The sequence below is a fragment of the Poeciliopsis prolifica genome, unplaced genomic scaffold (genome assembly GCF_027474105.1).
Source record: "Poeciliopsis prolifica strain line A6 unplaced genomic scaffold, Auburn_PproV2 SCAFFOLD094, whole genome shotgun sequence".
Lineage (NCBI taxonomy): Eukaryota > Metazoa > Chordata > Actinopteri > Cyprinodontiformes > Poeciliidae > Poeciliopsis > Poeciliopsis prolifica.
Window position 1 is genome coordinate 122,501 of NW_026562469.1, and position 18,740 is coordinate 141,240.

Consider the following 18,740-nt stretch of genomic DNA (forward strand, 5'->3'; position numbering starts at 1 on the left):
GCTTCTGCAAACTTTAGACGTGTCTGTGCTTCAACACACCCGAGTCCAATGATCAGAACATCAGCAGGAGAACCACTGACCTGAGGGGACGATCCAGTTATTTGGTTCAGGTGTGTTGGACCAGGAGCAGGTCTAACGGTTGCAGATCCCTGGTTTGTATGATGAAAAACGCAGATTATACTTAATAAAAGAAGAAACATTTGAGAGAAAATCAGCAAAGAATTAAGATGCGGGAGCAGGCAGGACTTGTTGTTTTGTATTTCAGGGCTGAAGGAATCTCGGTCCACTACTCTGTGGTCTTTGAGAACAACATCCATCATGCAGAGACAACCGGAGAGCCAGAGGCGTCTGCTGGTTCTGGACTCAGAGATATGATGGTCCAGGCTTTACAGGAGAAAGCTTCTCTGCCAGTCGACCTGGACTCCCTGAACTTCCACCCAGGTACTGCTCTGACCCAGACCGCTGAGTCTTCAGCGGTCTGGGTCAGAGTCTCGGGCTCGTTATTTAATAAATCATGAATTTATGTACTAAAATTTATGATGTTAAAGAAGATTCATGTGGTAAAAGAAGAGCTTGAACCTGCAGCAGTTTCAGCTCCTGCATTGATGAACATTTATTTTCCAGAAGTGATCGCCCTGCCAACACCAACATCAGCTGCAACTGAAGAGATAAATGAGGTAAGAGCTTCAGCTGCAGCTCATCTGACATGAGCAGTTTAATTGCTGTGTCAGCAGAATGGCATTCTTAAGAGAAAAAGATTTTGGAATAAATAACAACCAAATGAATCTAAAATCATCATAATGATGCATGTGTGTGTTCACAGCCCAGTGAATCTGATTCCCACAATGAGTTTAAAGTCTTCACCCCCGAGCCGGAGATGAACGAACGTCATCCTCTCACCCCAAAGGAGAAGGAAAACGACCTTGTGACCCTGCTGGATTCCACCACTGTCTCACATGGCGAGACGATCACGGTGACTGATGGGGTGACGCTGATCAGAGATGATCCCCCGGCTTCAGAGGACATTATTGATGATTCGGAAGAAATTTACATGATTGAACCAGAGCTGTTGAGCCAGGAACAAGTGGAAGAGGAATTGCTCCTCATCACACATGAGATTGAAAGCATTCATCAGGAAGAAACGGGGGAACTTGTGCGCGTCTATATCCCAACCCCGACGCTGCTTCTTCAGGGGGAGGCGGACAATCCATTTATCACTTCGTCTCCTAACCTGATATCAGAGGAAAACCTCAGTCCGGCTGAAAAGGAGGAGAAAGTCCTGTGTTTGAACCAACAGCTCAGATTTTATTCACTGCAGGCGTTGGCAAGAAGGAGCTGTATGACATCACAACTCCAACTTTTCAACATGCAGACCTCACAGACCAGCCACCCACAGAGCCATTGATCCCGAAAGAGGAAGAAGACATCAACGCTCTTCCAGATGAAGAAAATGTAGATTTAGGTTTGTCAAAACCCAAACGAAGTGATGTTCTGGACCAGGAATCACAGGATGTTAGAAGTTTGCAAACTGAAGTAGAACTGCTAGAGCCAGAGGAAGATTCAGTCATTCTGGAGGTTTTAAGGCCAAACTTTGAGAAAGTAGAAGTCTCAGAACCAGGAGATGTTGCAGTTGAAAGGTCAGAGTCGGGTGAAGCAACATTTGAAGTGTCAGCGCCAGATAAAGAAGAAAAGCCATCAGAGTCTATCACTGCAGAGACAGAAGCACCTGAAGTTTCAGAGCCACACCAAGAAGTTCGACAAGCAGCAGTGGATGTTTCAATCCAAGAAAAAGATTCAACTAAAGCATCAGAGACAAAGAAACAGTCGGTTGTCAAAAGTCAGGACGAAGTTACAGAGCCAGAAATTGTGGCTCATATTATAGAGAAGGACCTTGAAACATTAAAATCAGTTGAATCAGAAGAATCACTTCTAGAGACGGACTCTGATGATACCAAACCTGAGGTTTTCACAGGGCAAGGTGTAGAACTAGAAAAAGAAATAGTTGAACTTACAGAACTAAAAGAAGAGCAGAGAGAAAAAGTCATTGAGGTGTCACTTTTAATTCCTCAACTAGAGGAAACTCTGGTGGAGTCTCAGAAAAAGAGGAAGAGGTGGTGCTTGTTGGCTCCAAAGATGAAACCGTTTTAGAGAGACCAGGTCATGAAGTTCTGACAGAAACGTTACCTGAAGTCCCTGAAGAAAAGGGTCCTGATGTAACAGAGGAAAGGGTTCCCATATTTATGGAGGACAAAGTTGCTGAAGTCACCAAGGAAACTATTCTCAAGGTCACTGAGGAAGAGAGAGTTCCCAAACTTATAGAAGACAGAGTTCCTGAGCGCTCAGAAGAAAGTGTGACTGAAGTATACAGGACATGGTCCTGAAGATACTGAGGAAACCGTATTCAAAGTTACAGAACAAAAGGTTCCCAAGGAACCGGAGGAAAACGTCAACATGGGTGGAGTTGCTGATAGAGTTTCTGAACCAGAGGAAGCAGTTCCTGAGTTGGATAGAGAAGACGTTAGAGAAAAATCTGTCCATGTGGTGAAGCTTCAAACAGAAGATGTCACTGAATTCCTAATGCAGATTTGGAGGATGAAGAGGTTGTAGTGGTCTCACTTGATGGGAGGCCGGTGGAGATTGCACAGCCAGAACCTTCTTCACAACCAGAAAAGAAGACTGAAGCCACATCAAAAAGTCCAGAACTGGAGACAGTTTCAGAACCAGACAAAGACCGATTGGACTTTTTACCAGACTTAAATAAAGGTCCAGAACCAGGAAAGGAGGTCGTAGAGCCAGAGCCAAAGAGAGATTCTACAGAACCAGATATTGGGTTCATCAAAATCCTCCAGACTTTGGAAAGCATGGAAGAACTTCACTACAGAGAGGATAGTGTTCAGGTAGTGGGGGAAGATCCACTGGATGGTTCTGACCAACTCAACCCATCAGTGGAAGATAATCCAACCGCCATACCAGGACTCCTCCATCCACTTGAGGAAAAAGCATCTAACCGCATCTACCCAATCACAGAGGAGGCTGACACCAAGGAGGACATTGATAGAACAAACATAGAGGTGGAGAGAGAAGCCAGTCCCTTCAGACCACCAGGACCTGTCCAGACGGATCGACCCATTGAAGCAGCAACATCTGTCTCAGGTAACATCTATTCTTTAGGTTCTCAAGCTTTAAGATTCAACATGAGCTCCTTTAGGGAAATTGATTTCCTGTCATTAACTACCTTGAGCAGATATTGGAGGGTCTAGATGTTACAGAAGATACGTTTAGTAGAATTTAGACAGTTGTTCCAGACTCATTCTGTTATTTTACCATTTCCTCGCTGCAACAGCTGCAGAGCCAGAGGTTCAGTCAGAGGACACTGGAGTGACCAATAACGCTTCATCAAAGACACAAGAAGAAGAAGAAATGTTTGTGACTCATAGCCCAGTCTCAGAAGCTCTCCCTGCACCTCCACCTTCTGTGGACCTAGTTCAAGTACCAACATCTGGGCCGACTGAGGTCTCTGGGCCCTTTGAGTTAACAGAGGACACAAGTGAACCAGAACCACCTGTTGTTCCCTGGGTGGAAACAGCAAACCCTGAAAGCCTCACTGCCTCTCCAGGTGGGGAGACGTTTTCTGAGGACCTGGACCAGAGCAACACTCCCAGTAAGGAGTCAGTGGACCCTGGCAGTGATCCGACCTCTGCAGCAGAGGAAGATGCCGTTCCGCTAAGATACTTGACCACGCCCACCATGACCACTGCCAGCAATAGGCAGGAGCTGGTGGTGTTCTTCAGCCTGCGTCTCACCAACATGGACTTCTCAGAAAACCTTTTCAACAACACCTCAGCAGAGTACAGAGCCCTGGAGAACACCCTTCTAGACGTGGTGAGTGGAACCCCAGAAAGCTGAACATCAGACTGGAAAAGATGGAAAAATTGTGAGATGTTTCCAGACCTCATGGTGGAGAGAGGGTGAAACTTTCAGCAGGTAACATGAAGGCTGTGGTCTCTCCCAAGGCTTTCCCCTATTTGTGAGAATGTTGGAGAAGCTTCCTGCTCCTAAAACATTTAGTGATGTCTAAAAGCAGGAGAGCTGAGAACATTTCTCTTTGGGAAAGAGAAGTGTTCCCGCATTAAAGGCCCATCCAGGCGGTCCAGAAGGTTCTGATCAGGGCGTCTCATTAAAACCTTTTTCTTTATTAGATTTCTGCAGCATGTGCAGTCATGGTCAAGTCCAATATATGAATAAATATGAACTAATTACTGAGGTGCTTCACATTCAGGCTCTCTATGAAGCCGGTGGCAGATTAACGCAGTAGAAAACTAAATCGCTTCTCTGCCCAGCAGCAGATGAGCTGAAGAGAGCCAGCGGCGGCTCATTAGCTGCTCATTAGCTGCTCCTGCTTTCCTTCCATGCCTCTAACCTACGACTGCGCTTGCCGCTGCAGCTGCTGCCGTACCTGCAGGCCAACCTGACGGGCTTCAGGAAACTGGAGATCCTGAACTTCAGGAAGGGCAGCGTGGTCGTCAACAGCAAGATGCGCTTCTCCCGCTCCGTGCCCTACAACGTCACCGAGGCCGTCCGCTGCCTGCTGGAGCGGTTCTGCTCCGCCGCCAGGAGGCTGCAGATCGACCGCAGCTCGCTGGACGTGGAGCCAGGTGAGGGGTCAGAGGTCAAGGACGTTCCGTTCTGGGACGGGTCAGTTGTTGACTTTAATCAGACAGAACTAAACGAGGGGTTACCTACCTGAACGCTGTCTACTGACAGAATCGTTCACTAGAACTTTACCCGACTTAGCTAAAAAACTGGACTTATTGTGGGTCCATCAGTGTTTCCACGGAAACCCAGAGGAACCTGCTTTGTGACCTGGAACCGGACCGGACCTCAGGCCGAGGTTCTGCTGAGGAGCTCAAGAAGCCCGGCTTCTTGGTTCTGGTGCACTGATAACGTATTTGGAAAGTTTGACCCGTTTTGGTTTGGACCAGAGTTTGGGTCAGAACCCTTAAGGTTTGGATTCGTAATTCTAAGTTCTGCTTCGGGAAGCCCAACATTTGGACTTTGCCGTTCAGATAAAAGCCAGATTTAAAGCAATTCTTTGTTCCTGGTCAGCAGAACCAGAACCGGCTGGCTGATATTCTGTCTGGTTAGAGCCTGACTCTTTTGTTCCATCCTCCTGTCTGCAGCTGATCGGGCCGATCCGTGCCGGTTCCTGGCCTGCGGAGCCTCGTCCCGCTGCGTGGTCGACCCACGGACCCAGGAGGCCCGGTGCCAATGCGAACCGGGCTTCCTGGCGCAACAGAACCGGTCCTGTCGGAGCATCTGCGAGCTGGAGCCTGAGTTCTGCCCAGACGGGGATTGTCACGTGGTTCCAGGCCGAGGAGCCGAGTGCAGGTACCAGAGAGGTTCCAGTCACCTAAACTGGACCGAACCGCAGCCGGCTCATCTGTTATGTCAGAGTTTGGGTGTTTTTCTCAGGTACTGGTCATCAGGTCAAAGGTCATGATGCCAGTACCTAGTTGACCTCGGTCCGTCTTCGAGTCGTTGTTCTCAGCAACAACAACCAGTCAGACACCGGGAACCAGGCCCACTTTCTGTCCATCTGGGTCAGAACCAACAGAACCAGACAGAGCGCAATAGAACCAGCAGAACCAAAAAGAACCCAACAGAACCTCTCCAGCTCGGTCAGTTGGGTCAAGACCAGCTGGTGGTTCTGGTGGAGTTGTGTTCATCGCCTTATTTGCCTCTATGAAGGTTAGTCTGTTGGCTTTTCTACGTCCTGCTTCATGTGGAAATGATGTCATCTGAACTGGTTTTTATTGGACTGTAAAACAGGATCAGAACCCGGTTCTGATGCTGCGCTGCATCAGGACTTTAACTAGACTGCTACATGTTGCCAGTTTCCTCGTTTTTTACCTTCATGTCTGAGATGGTTGCCACAGAAACGTATTTTACATGCATGAAGGTGAACTCACCTGGTTGCTGCTTCCTGTCTTTCAGACCCAGAGGTGGAGCTCAGCGGTCCGGCCCGACGCGTTGGATTGGACGGGACCAGGGAATGTGAAAAGGTACTGGTTCTGGTGGGTCAGTTCTGACCCACCAGTGGTAGAACCAGAACCAGCTGTTCTTCCTCTAACCGGGTCTTCCTGTTCCTGCAGACTTGGCAGAGCTTCAGAGGATCAGCGTCGACCTGACTGAATCGGGTCAGAACCGACGAGCTCGTCTGATGGATTGGGAGATCAGGTCGACTTCACCTAAAGGTCCATCACGCTGGGCTTAGACCTGGACTTTGACTATGTTATTGCAGAACCTTGATTGTCTCGTTTTCAGCCGTTCTGACCCGGTTCTGCTGCGTTTGGGACCTGAGTTAGGGTTATGAAGACCAGACGGGGTTCTGTCCTCATACATGGACCTTCAAGGTCTGAGAACAACTTCCTCTTCCACCTCGAGCTTCCTAGAGAACTGACCTATAACGCCCTTGGACACGACCCCGGACAGCCATCACCCTGGAGACGACCCTGGACAGCCATCACCCTGGAGACGACCGGACTCGGCCCATCACCCTGGAGACGACCCGCACTCGGCCCATCACCCTGGAGACGACCCCGGACTCGGCCCATCACCCTGGAGACGACCCCGGACTCGGCCCATCACCCTGGAGACGACCCCGGACTCGGCCCATCACCCTGGAGACGACCCCGCACTCGGCCCATCACCCTGTAGGAACCCGATAGTATTCAGGGTAACATTCGATCCAACCAGAAAAAGAGGTTGAAGGTTTATTTGCACCAAGGCACTGGACCCAAAGATCTACAGGAAGTTCAGCGTGAATATTACCTGGGAGGTTAAAGGTCACTGTATTATATAGTTGGATCCAATAAACGCAACAGGGGTTGCGTCCTGTGATGACCAGATGGTGGCGCTGCAGCCGCCGTCTAAGGAACAAACTGGACTGATTCCACCCAGTCAGCGACTTCCTGTATCAGATGCTGTTAGAAGCTAACAGCACCAATTTGGGTTATTTAGCCTGCTTTATTTATAATAAGCGCAGGTTCACTTTCCACTGTTATTAATTCATAAATACCAGATTCAAGCTAAATATTTAGCTCCACAGCTAAATAGTTGGTCTGAGCTAGCAGAATATTTAAACTGAAGCTAAATATTTAGATTGAAGCTAGTTGTTCATCGCAGAGCTAAAGTTTTAGCTAGTATGCTAATTCACTCACCGACAACAGGAAGTGGACTACCAAAATAAAAGCTGGGTCTCCGGAACCTTTATCGACTCCTGTTTTCTTATTCAACATTCCAGCTGATGCGGGACTGCAGACCAACCTGAACAGAACCTGCAGTTTTTGTTCTGATGTACTCTGACCATCAGAACAAACCGAGCTAAACTTTGATCTTCTGCTTCACTAAGATGGTTCTGGTCCAGACAACCAGATGGGACGGGTCCAAAGTAATAGTTCAGCAGCTGGCCAGATGTTACTGGTCCACAGATGGTTCGGAGGTTTGGACCTGACCCGGTCAGTTTATCTGGACCAGGACAGAATTAGTTTCGTCTCTTGATGGTTTCTGTTTTATTTCCTGGATGATCATTAAAGCAGCTGCTGGTTCTGGTTCTGGATCCAGCTGGTGACTCAAACTGGACTTTGCTTTTTTGTTTTATTTGAATTTTAGCTGAATTGTTGAATATTTCTGGCTTTTTCAAGTCTGTGTTTCAGCTCGTTTGTGTGGAAGAAGAGAACCAGGAAGGAGAACAGGAAACACTTTATTCAACCGTTAGAGATCAGGCTCAGAGAAGCGGATCAGAACCTGCTGGACCGGTTCCGGTTCTTTTCCTAACAGCCTCAACATGCCGACCCGACGACCCAGTTCAGGCTGGATGTCGATGGTTCCGACCCGGATCCTCCTGCGGGTTTCTAGCAGAGAACAGACAAGTGGCCGGTTTGATTCCTGCATTTTTATTGCTTCTCATTCGGAGCCACAAAAGTAGAAACTTTCTCCCCAAAATAATCTCGTTTTCCGGTCGATCCGCTGCGGAGCGCCACCGTCTGGCAGGAAGCAGATCCCGGAGCGTTGCATTGTCCTTTTCAAACAGGAAGTGATGTCAGAGCCGCTCCAGGATGCAGCGTTCCCAAATCAAACAGAAACAGGAAAAACGAGATTCATTCAACAAATCAATGACGTCTGGAAAACATTCAGCCAGAACGGAAACGAGCATCAATCAGGATGAGGAGCGGCTCCGCCTCACGCCGCCGCTCCGGCCCAGCAGAACCGACCGGATCGGACCGGGTCATCGGACCGGGTCATCGGCCCATTGCCGGGTGGGAACGCTTCATCGGAATTAATCAGGAATGTATGATTAGAGGAACGAGATATTCCAGGTGTGGAGGTCCGACTGCAGCGGCTAGCCTGTTAGCTCGCTAGCCTGTTAGCCCGCTAGCCTGTTAGCCTGAGTTAGCATGTTAGCCTCGGTTAGCCTGCAGACGTTAAAATGGGCTAGTGGGACCAGCTCCTCCTGCAGGTGGGGAGCGGCGGCGCGCCCCGTCACTTCAGCAGGCTCTGCAGCATGGCGGTGGCGTAGGTGGGGCGCGCTTGGCGGCTCTCGATGGCGCTGCGCAGGTACTGAACGCCGCCGCAGCGCTCCCAGATCTCCTCGAACTGCCGGGGCAGAATCTCTGCGCCGCGCTTCCGGGACAGACCCGTCTCCTCCAGGCTCAGCTCGCACATCTCCATGTCGTCCTTCCCTGCAGCAGAACCAGAACCATCAGACAGAACCAAAGGTCCAAACATCCGCGAGTTCCTATAAACAGACGAAAGGTCTTTGTTCCTGCAGAGATTAAATCCCCTTCTGGAAAACCAGGCCATCATTTATCCAGAAATCGGCAACATAGAACCAATAGGTGGAAGCCCAGGGCGCCATCTGCTGACGGGGCGCTGCTGCAACAACTAGAAACATAACAGCTTCTCTGACTGAAGCTGGTCTCTAACTGTAGAAGCTAATGAAGCTAGCGCACACAGAAGCGTATAAAGGTGCCTTGCTTCACCTTTGCTTGAGCTCAATTACCCACGATCCTTTGCTGCATCACCAAGCCCCAACCCCAGAAACCAACACGAGTATATAAATGCTGCCGATGACCCTGCAGGTTGTGACCCCGTTAGCCCCGCCCACTGACCTGCCACCAGCAGGATGGGGTGCTTGTCGGGGTGCAGCTCCATCTGTCGGGCGATCCAGGCGCCGTCGAAGTGCGCGTACCACCAGCCTTTCTTCTGCTGCGGCTCCTTGAACTGATCCGCCGGCCGGATGAACGGGATGCGGAAGAAACGCTGCTGCCGATTGGCCGACAGGTCCTGCTGCCGCGCCGGGAGGGGCGGGGCCAAGCTCTGCTGGGCTGCTGATTGGATGAGAGATGTTAGAGGCAATAGGACATGGAGATGGACCAGAACCAGGCGGCCCAGAAAATCAGGGCCTACAGGACGCTACGAGACCCAGAACCAGAAGATGCAGAATGTGGGAAGAATCTGAAAAGGTTCTGCAAAACCTTTTTGATCCAGCTGCAAGTCCAAATCGAGCTGGATCAGAACTTCACTGATGGAGCAGAGTCGAGGACCAGAACCTGCTGGATCTACTCAGGTTCTGATCGATCACACTTTGTTCTGGACCCAGTGTGGACCGGTACCACCAGAACATCTTCCTCCAGCAGGACAACAGATCAGAACCAGTACCTCTCTGACCAGGATCTGACCACAAAGGTCCAGCCAGGTTCTGGTTCTGATGAGCTTTGTCTGCCCCCCTCCCTCTAGAAGCAGAGCAGCTAGAAGCAGAACCAGCAGTCCCAGTAGGCCCAGTTAGGAGCAGAACCAGCGGAACCAGCAGGTTAGTGGAGGTTAGCCAGGTTCTACAGAACTTACGTGTTTCTCTGGCTGCAGACGGAACATCTGAAACACGGAGACACAGGATGAAGACGGTTCTGGTCCTGACACAGAAACAGAACCAGAACCTGCAGGAGCTTTATTTTGAAAGTGACATAAATCCATTTCCTGTTTGGGGCAGAAACAGGAAGTTCTGTGCACCAGAACTTCCTGTTCAGAACCAGAATCTCTGTGAGGAAGCAAGTTGGATCAGAAGCTTCTGGTGGCAAGAAGGTTCTGTTGGTCAGAACCTTTAGCTGAGGAGTTGGTGTAACCAGAACCGGTTCAGAATCAGAACAGAAGCAGCGTACCGTAGTCCATGACGGAGCGCGGCGCCCGCTGCTCCGTCTCGGCGTTCCTCTTCTTGTTCCGGGCCTTCCAGGCGTGGTACACCTTCAGGCGCCGGTGGAACTCCTCCCTGCAGGCCGCCAGCAGCTCGATGTCTGAGGGAGAGGAGGCCGGTCAGGACCCGGTTCTGACCCGGACCAGTGAACCACTTAGGGAGGTTCACTGGGTTTCATTTCTAATTTATTAACATGACAGATCTGATCCATAATACTCTCTGAACCCAAAAGAACCAGCAGACTGGACCCTCCCTGAAGGACTTTGTTTCTCTGAGAACGCCCAAACCTCGACCCAAAGAACTCGGTCAGCACCGACCCAATGCTGTTTGATTCTGACCGTTTAATACTTTAATTAGATTCTGAAAACCAAGCTGATGGTTTAGTAGCCCCGCCCCTAACCCAAAAGCCCCGCCCCTCGCAACAAAATCCAGTAACTGTGTTGTTCACCACACAGTTACTGGGTCTGGATGGATCCAGACCCAGAACTAGATCAGAACTTCAATCTGGATCTGAACATGAACCTGGATCCAGATCCGGGTCACTCACCACAGGATGTGTTGATGGCGTCTCGCAGCTCGGCGTACTTCCACTTGCTCAATTCAAACTTTTTGGCGTTGGCAGCAGCTTTGTTGGCCTGAACCTGGGGCCCTCTGGGACAGGAAGCAGAGACAAGAAACAGGAAGTGAGATGAAGACATGAAGGTGAGGAGGAGGGGGAACGCCTGAACGCCAAAGATCCACCTGAGGAGCCCAGTTCACTGAGAGTTTCCCACGGAAACATGGTTCTTATCATGGTTGTGGTCCAAAGAGAAGTCTAGACTTCTGGACCAGCAGAAGTTCTGACCAGGTCCAAAAGGTTCTGTTTCTGTACTTGGATCTGGACTCAGTTCTCAGCACCACGTAACCAGGTGTTAGAGTCTGGAACCAGATCTGGATCTGAACTATCTGCTCCTCAGTCTCTGAATCAACACTCTGGTCTTCAGCAGCTCCATTACACTTGGTGAACCAGAACTCCCAGTGAACTCCCAGTGAACTCCCAGTGAACTCCCAGTAAACTCCCGGCGAACTCCAGTCCATCAGGAGCTCAAAGGTGGAATCAGAGTCCAGTTCCACAAACAGAACAGGGTTATGGGTCAGAAACACACCAAGTGGAGGAGAGGAGAAAGAACTGCATGCAGTACAACCAGTAGAACCAGAAGAACCCAGTAGAACCAAGTAGAACCCAGGAGAACCCAGGGTCCGGCGGACAGAGTGAGCAGAATCCATCTGGAACCGTCAGCGACTTCTTATGTTGGAAATTCAGGAATTTGATTCATTTTAATTTCAAATTTAGATTTTTATCATTGCATCAGAAACCAGGAGATCCATTTTTCCATCTTCATCCGGCTGCACAGATCAGCAGAACCACCTGGACCGGACCTCTGCTGGTTCTGGACCTGAAAGCTCTTCATCAGAAACCTGAAAGTACCAAGAAGGGCCCGCTGGTGGCGCTGTATTCCATAGGTGGTCTTTTGGGTCAGACGCTCTTGTGGTTCTGGAGGCGTGAGCGGGAATAAGACCCAAGCAGCAATTCCCGGTACTCCAAACGCCTGAACTTCCTCCACCAACGGGTCGCAGGTCCAGAACCAGAACCTTCAACGGCTTGCAGGTCCAGAACCTTCTTCTTCATGGACCAGTTTGGATCACCTGGTTCTGATTAGCGATCTGATCCAAATCATAGAGAGATCTGAGCGATTTGGTTCTGACGGACGGATTTTACCCACCGGGCCAGAAGTTCGGTCATCTCCTTCGCCATTTCCTCCCTGCAAAGCATGATGGGCCAGGTTAGCAGCATGTGGGCGGAGCTTAGACACTTTTCAACCCAAGAAGAAGAAACTAGTTTCTGCTCTCAATGTGAAATAAACCCAAGAAGAAGAGGCCAACAAACTCCCAGTTTACACAAAGAACCAGAACCAAAACCAGTTTCTGACCCAGGTCAGGTTTAACCGGTTCTGATCCGGTTCTGGTCCGTATGGACCCGGCCAGATGCTGCAGGTGTGTGAGAGGAACCTACATGGTGTAGCTCTTCAGTTTGGCGCCGACCTGCAGACTGGAGAGAGTCAGAGTTAGAGCCGACGAAGAGGAGGAGCGACGAAGAGGAGGAGCCATTCTCCTCCCGGGTGATCAATCAGCTGATCAATCATTGATCCAACAGCTATAATCAGAGGAGGTCGGACTGGTCACCAGTTGAACCAGTTCCTAGTGAAACCAGGCCAGAAACCTTTACTGGTTCCTATTGGCCACTAAGATGGACTCAGCAGAACCGGATCCATCAGAACCAACCACAGCTCGGCTGTCTCTGATGTCACCCAATGAAGCTTCTTCTACGGCGGTGGGCGGGGTCAGACCTGGTTCTCTTTGCTGGGTTCCTTCCACAATCAGCCCTGGTTCTGACCCGGTTCTGAACTGGAACCAGCTTGTTGAGACAATCAGAATCTCAAAGACAGAGATTCTAACAATTTGCAGCTTATGTTTGGACTGCTCTGGTTCTGGTTCTGAACTGCGTAGAGACGAGAACTGGTGCTGATCAGGTCGGAAAAGGTTCTAGTAGGAAGTGAGGAGGTTCTGTTAGATTGTTCCAGCATGCAGGGGTCAGAGGTCAGGGGTAAGAAAGAGCCAGGGTTAATCAGAAAGGTTAAGTCTGAGGATCTTACGCTGCTCTCTCTGGAGACGATGGAACGGAGGAGCCGTTACTGGAACAGGAGAAGAAGAACATGGTTAGACACCATAGAAGAAGAACATGGTTAAACATCGTTAGTTTCCTCCTGAGCTCAGGAAGAGTAGCTGTCAGGTCCAGGTCCAGATTCTGGTTCTGGATCATTAAGGCCTGACGGAGAAACTGGACCTCCATCATCCAGAAACAATTCTAAAACTTTATATTCATTTACCAGATTTTTAGTCATTTGGAGATGAATCCGATTTTGTTTAGTCATTCAGAGCTTCCTGAGCCTAGAGGTCAAAGGTCAGGGTACCTGCGCAGCCCTGAGTCATTCAGCGTGTCGTCGGGGATCAGCTCCGACTCGTTCTGGGCGATCCGCATGGCCAGCTCCCGGTCCCTCCGCTCCTGCTCCAGCACCGCCTGCCGCGCCACTTCCTCCTCCCGCTCCGCCTGCAGCTGCAGCTCCAGCTCCGCCTGGGGACGGATTACAACCTGGATTATTTGGTCCAGATGGTCCGTCAGCAGGATCAGCCTGCTTCCTGTTTCTGTGGATGTCTATGCACCTCCACTTCCTGCTATAACAGGGTTAGCAGGAGTGCAAAAGGTCTGTCTTGGTTGGCTAGCAAAAGGTCGCTGTCTGAATGAGGAACTCGAGTTTCACCCATGAACTTCAGCAAACTTATTCAACGCTGGCGTGAAAAAACACCAACCTGCAGCCGTCTCTCCTTTCCTCCCTCTTTCCTTTCCTCCTCCTTCCTGCTTCCTCTTCAGCTCCATCTCTGCTTTCCTACAGAGGGAAAGGCAGAAGGCGAGAGGGAAGTTCATCCATCTCCGCAGAAGACCTGGGTTCCCTTTGGGAGACGTTCCATAACGTCTGGCTCAACACGCATCGGGGAACCGTCTGGGCTGTGGACGGGGCGGAGCGGATGACAAACGGAGGACAGAATGCTCTGGGTTTTCATTGAAACGTCATCTTGACGTTTTCTCACAAACTGGATGTTCCGGAACCAGACAAGCTAAATCAGTCAGTTCAGCCGCCGCTCAGCTAGCAGTTTGGATTGGAAGACATTTGGACGTCCGTCCGTCCAGTGACGAAGCTGTTGCCAACATCAGTTATGAACATGTGACACAGCGCCCCCTAATGGTCAGCTTGAACTGCTACATTCCAAGAATGTCAAGAGTTTCAGAAAAGTCTGACAAGCAGCACATGTTGTAACTTTCATAGAAGAAACTAGCAACTTGCTGAGAAACGCGCAGTCAGCACGATCCACTCGCTAGCCCAAATCCTGACTGTCCACTAGGAAGATCCACTCCTGTCTGAGTGGATCTTCATGTGACAAAGATCACCTGTGGTACCTCCATCCAACCCATAGAGGGCAGCACTGAGGCAGCTTTAGGCCAAATTTTCAGGATTAAATTTAGATGAAAATGTCACAATTTGCACAGAAACCAAGACAGAAGAACCGATTTAGACAATTCATGAGGAGAAAAGTTTGATTTGGGGTTCAGTTAAAATTCAGACGAAATCAAAACGATTTTATTAAAATGATCACGACAGATTTATTCTACTGATAAACTTTGTCGTTTCTGCTGACCATGCAGATCTCAGATCAGGACAGCTGAAGGTCATTCAGCTTCAAAACGTGCAGATGAAGGCTGCACGTCTCAGGCCGCGACCTTCAGCGCCCGGCGCAGGGGGAGCGGGCCATAAAGCTCAGCCTGTCGTCTCTAATGTGTGACATTAGCGAGCGGCGGCTTGTGACGAACACGACGGCTCCCATCAGTCCTGCTAAAGACTCCCAGGCTGCAGCCTGAACGCGCAGCGGGCCGTGACCCGCATGCAGAGCGCCGCCGCAGGAGGGGGAGGGCTCCTAACGCTGCCTCTGATCACTGCGGCTCTGGGTCCAAGGCACCGTCTCTGCACCGTCTCTGTACCGTCAGAGCCAACAGCAGGTCTGGATCATCAGGCGCCAGGAAGGGACCAGAAACCAAACTGGATCGTCAGCAGCAGAGGGAAATACAATAAAGCTTTCCAATATTTCTGAGTTTTTCTGCATCAGAAATTTTGGGCCGTTAGAAAACGTATTTCTGCCCTGCTGAGTCTGACCTGATCCAGAGTAATCAGATTACTCCACCAGGATTGGATGTTCCTACTTACAGGAGGCGCTCCTCCTCCTCCTGCTTGCGGCGCTGCTCGTCTTCCTCCCTCCTCTTCCTCTCGCGCTCCATCTCCTCCTGGATGCGCCGCAGACGCTCGCGCTCCTCCTCCTCTTCTTCTTGTTCTGCAGGTCCGTCAGCAGCTTTTCTGACCGCTTCACCAGAACCTGGTACTCGTGGTCGATGTCGATGCGGCTCATCACGGTGTTCTGGAGCGCAGGCAGAGGGTCAGAGGTCAGGTTCAGAAACTTCAAGCTGAGGGTTTGGTGGTCTACAACTGACTTTATGGTCAGGGCTGCCATGGTAACCACCCTCGTTAAGGTTGTTCAATAAGCAGTCGCCTGAAAGTGGATGAATATTTATGAGCAGCTGTCGATACCGTGACAACGCTCAGGCGATATAGCTCGTCCGTACAGCCGTCGGTCACGGCACTATGAGCCCGTCAGAACCAGCAGAACGGCCTATTTAAAACCCAGAGTCTGCCAGAACATCCGTCGTCATCAGCTGTTAGGAGCTGCTAACTGGCAAACCATCACGCCCAAAAGTCGGCCCTATTGCGCCATCTAGTCCAGAAAGGACAGAAGAAAGAAAACTGGATATATATGCATCTATGGATGGGGTCCACAACAACAGCTGGCCCAGATGTGCTGCCGTCCCACCAGAACCACCAGAACCTCACCTTGATCTTCATCGTCAGGGCGTTGATGGCGTTCTCCAGCTCCTGGATCTGCTGGCTCATCTCCTGCTTTCCCTCCTTCAGGCCTCCCACCACCTCCGTGAAGCGGCCCATCCTCTTCGTCAGGTTCTGGACCTTCAGCAGGCCGTCGATGCTGCAGACACACAACCGGGTCTGTTAGCAGAACCACAGGAACCGGGACAGCTAGCGGGTCTGTTAGCTGACATTCCAACACTGATCATTTGAATAATTTCTTCTTCTCTATGTCGAGTTCAGCTTCAGGTCAAAGTTCACTCAGAAGTGTTCATGACACAAAGAACCGATACCATCCACCAGAACCTCCAACCGCCATGGTCCGTCTCCCAGTTTGAGTCATGAGTCGCAGCGGTTCTGGTTCTGACTGCGACCTGATCCGTCTGAATTCCCTGCAGTCATCATCGCTCAAGTAATCCCTGATGGCGCCGCTCAGCACGTCAGCGGGCTGTCAGAGATGACGAAGGAGACGGCGCTCCTCTTCACCTGCAGCGCTCCAAACGGTTCTAATCAGACGGATCGGCCGCCCAGAACCACCGCACGCAAGGAACGCAACGAGCAGAACGCCGCCAGCGGCGGCTGGGGAATGACTGATAATGGAGAGGAGGGAGCGTGGCGGTCAGAGAGCTGGAGGAGGAGGCTGCTAACCCACGACAGGAAGTAGAACAGGAAGTGTAACCCACCGAGGCTTGTGCTTCTTCCTGCAGAGCCACATGCGGACCGTCTTCTGCACGGTGATGCAGGCGCCGGCCCGGTACAGGATCTTGTTCTTCACTGTAACAGACAGACAGGAACCAGTTTAAACAGCTGGACCCAAACTGGACACAACATCAGAAGCAGAGCCACAGAATGGGAAGTTAGAGGCCCAGTCCACCAGGTGGAGACATCTAGTGGCTCAGATATGAAACTGCAACAGTCAATATGTTGAGAGCCAGAAACAAAAATAAAAAGATTGTAACGTCCTGATGCTGCACCATTTCACGTGATTTATATTGAGGCATCCGACATGCATTAATGCATCTTTCCATAAAAAGACACCTGCATCAGAACGCTTAAAAACATCTCAAACTATGTAAATGTCTAAATGTCAAAGTGCAGTATACCACAGATTCTACTTTCTTTCCTTTTAGCTCAGTCTTTTATTTTGTTTTTAGATTGTCATGAAACTATGAACATCTTATTGTTGATTCTGACCAACAGAATCATTGCGTCTCTTCATGACTGAATAATCTCAGCCTGGATCAATGATGGATTGATTTGTGTCAGCATTTATAAATCCACAGGTTTCCAGTTTTCTGTCATGATCTGAATCGGGTTCAGTTCTTGAGGTTCTGATCCGATAGCAGGAGGTTGAACCAGGAACGACTGATTGGTGTGGATGGCAGTAAAGAGGCGACGCTTCAGGAGAAATGATGGAACATGAGGTGATGAAACTGCTTACGCTTGATGACAGACAGAGCGCACCACTGGACCTTTTTCCAGCGGCTGTGGATCAGCCATTTGTTGACCTTCTGGACCAGCGCCGCCAGGTGCTCCGGGTCGGACCTCATGATCTGGTCAAACTCTGCGAACTGGAAACCAGTTACAATAGTAAGTAACGTCTCTGCTCCCTGTGAGAGCCCGACTGTCACGCTGCTGTCTGATGTTCTGCCGAAGGGTCGGGCCTTCAGAGCCAACAGGCTCGGTTCTGATCGGTAAGTCTGGTGCAGAAAGGAAGGCAGGACGTCTCACCTTTCCAGGGCGGAAGAACACTTTGGTGAGGCCAAACTTGTAGTCATTCTCGTCGAGACCCAGAGCTTTGAACAAAGCCTGCAACAGAAAAACACAACAAGGTTCTTAAAATCAGCCGCCAAAGCCCGGTTCTGATCCAGAGCTTCAAGAACTCACCTTACAGAAGAGCCGTGGGTCGAGGCGGGTCAGCTTGGGCGGCATGTACTTCTGGTACATGTTGTAGAGTTCATGGAAAGGAGCTCTGGAGGGAAAGCCGCCCTGCATCAGGTCCAGAACCGACACCATTCCTGCAGAACCCGACCCAGAACAGAACCTTAACATGTCTGAGCCTTTAGGCAGCCGATCCGTTCGCAATCGGGTTCTTTCCATTTCCTCTCCCGTTTAGGCCCCGTTTTCTTGGTGGGAACACAGCTCCAGCTGTGTTCCCACCAAGCTAAGCTAAAGCTAATCGTCTGCTAGCTCCCAGAAACTCTTGGACATGTTTCAGAAATGGAAGCTCTTCCCAATGGAAGCTCTTCCCAATGGAAGCTCTTCCCACTGATGATGTGTGGAAGCTGCATCAGGATGACTGACTGCACTCTAACAGCAGAGCGCCACTGGATCAACCAAAAGTTTCTTCACTTAGATCAAAATAAAACTCAAGTTATTCTGTTTGGACAAAAGAGCCTTTTTAGTAAACCTGATCAAATTCTTGGTTCCCTTGGTCCTTTTATCATTCCTGTGATAGAAATCTCAGTGTCATTTTGACAGTTTGAAATCGGATCAGCAGGTGAGCTCTGTCGCTTTTTTCATCTTCTAGCAAAGGTTAAATCCAGCTTCTGTGTCCAGGACTGAGAAACATCCAGCCTTCATCACTACACGTTTAGACTACAGCAATATGAACTAATCTTCTCTACGGCGTCTCCAAATGATTCAAAATGCTGCAGCAAGACTTTGCCCTGGAACCCAGTAACTCCAGTATTACTTGCCCCATCCATTTTAATTTGCTTTATTCTTATGTGTTTTCAAATACTGTACAGCACTTTGGAGCAGTGAATATCTGTTTCTGAAGTGCTCTTTAAATACAATTAGGCCTGAGGGTGAGGGCAGGACCACGGCCCACTCAGAGGGAGTCTGTGGGCCCTCGCTCTGTGGCGGCTCCCTCAGAGGCTCCGTCAGCCTGTGGCAGCGTTTCCAAACCCTGGTGCTGCAGGAAC

The 18,740-nt window shown here is 50.1% G+C and overlaps 2 protein-coding genes across 2 annotated transcripts in view; one reads left to right on the plus strand and one right to left on the minus strand.

Moving 5' to 3' along the window:
- Positions 1-7,266, plus strand: part of LOC129353659 (interphotoreceptor matrix proteoglycan 1) — an 18,191-nt gene extending 10,925 nt beyond the window's left edge. Inside the window, 11 exon segments of the mRNA XM_055023026.1 lie at positions 1-81; positions 192-441; positions 625-677; positions 824-1,405; positions 1,408-2,145; positions 2,571-3,153; positions 3,344-3,882; positions 4,445-4,655; positions 5,181-5,388; positions 5,995-6,062; positions 6,153-7,266. The exon segment at positions 1-81 is cut by the window's left edge and continues 22 nt beyond it. Of these exon segments, the coding sequence (XP_054879001.1) occupies positions 1-81; positions 192-441; positions 625-677; positions 824-1,405; positions 1,408-2,145; positions 2,571-3,153; positions 3,344-3,882; positions 4,445-4,655; positions 5,181-5,388; positions 5,995-6,058 (3,309 nt within the window). The 3' untranslated portion in view covers positions 6,059-6,062; positions 6,153-7,266.
- A 480-nt stretch (positions 7,267-7,746) lies between these two features.
- myo6a (myosin VIa) overlaps positions 7,747-18,740 on the minus strand; it is a 31,539-nt gene continuing 20,545 nt past the window's right edge. Inside the window, 18 exon segments of the mRNA XM_055023005.1 lie at positions 7,747-8,741; positions 9,171-9,389; positions 9,907-9,933; positions 10,218-10,349; positions 10,797-10,900; positions 12,013-12,051; positions 12,303-12,338; positions 12,943-12,981; positions 13,261-13,421; positions 13,658-13,699; positions 13,701-13,734; positions 15,106-15,220; positions 15,223-15,313; positions 15,784-15,934; positions 16,497-16,587; positions 17,255-17,384; positions 17,545-17,622; positions 17,701-17,831. Coding sequence (XP_054878980.1) covers positions 8,542-8,741; positions 9,171-9,389; positions 9,907-9,933; positions 10,218-10,349; positions 10,797-10,900; positions 12,013-12,051; positions 12,303-12,338; positions 12,943-12,981; positions 13,261-13,421; positions 13,658-13,699; positions 13,701-13,734; positions 15,106-15,220; positions 15,223-15,313; positions 15,784-15,934; positions 16,497-16,587; positions 17,255-17,384; positions 17,545-17,622; positions 17,701-17,831 — 1,820 coding nt within the window. The 3' untranslated portion in view covers positions 7,747-8,541.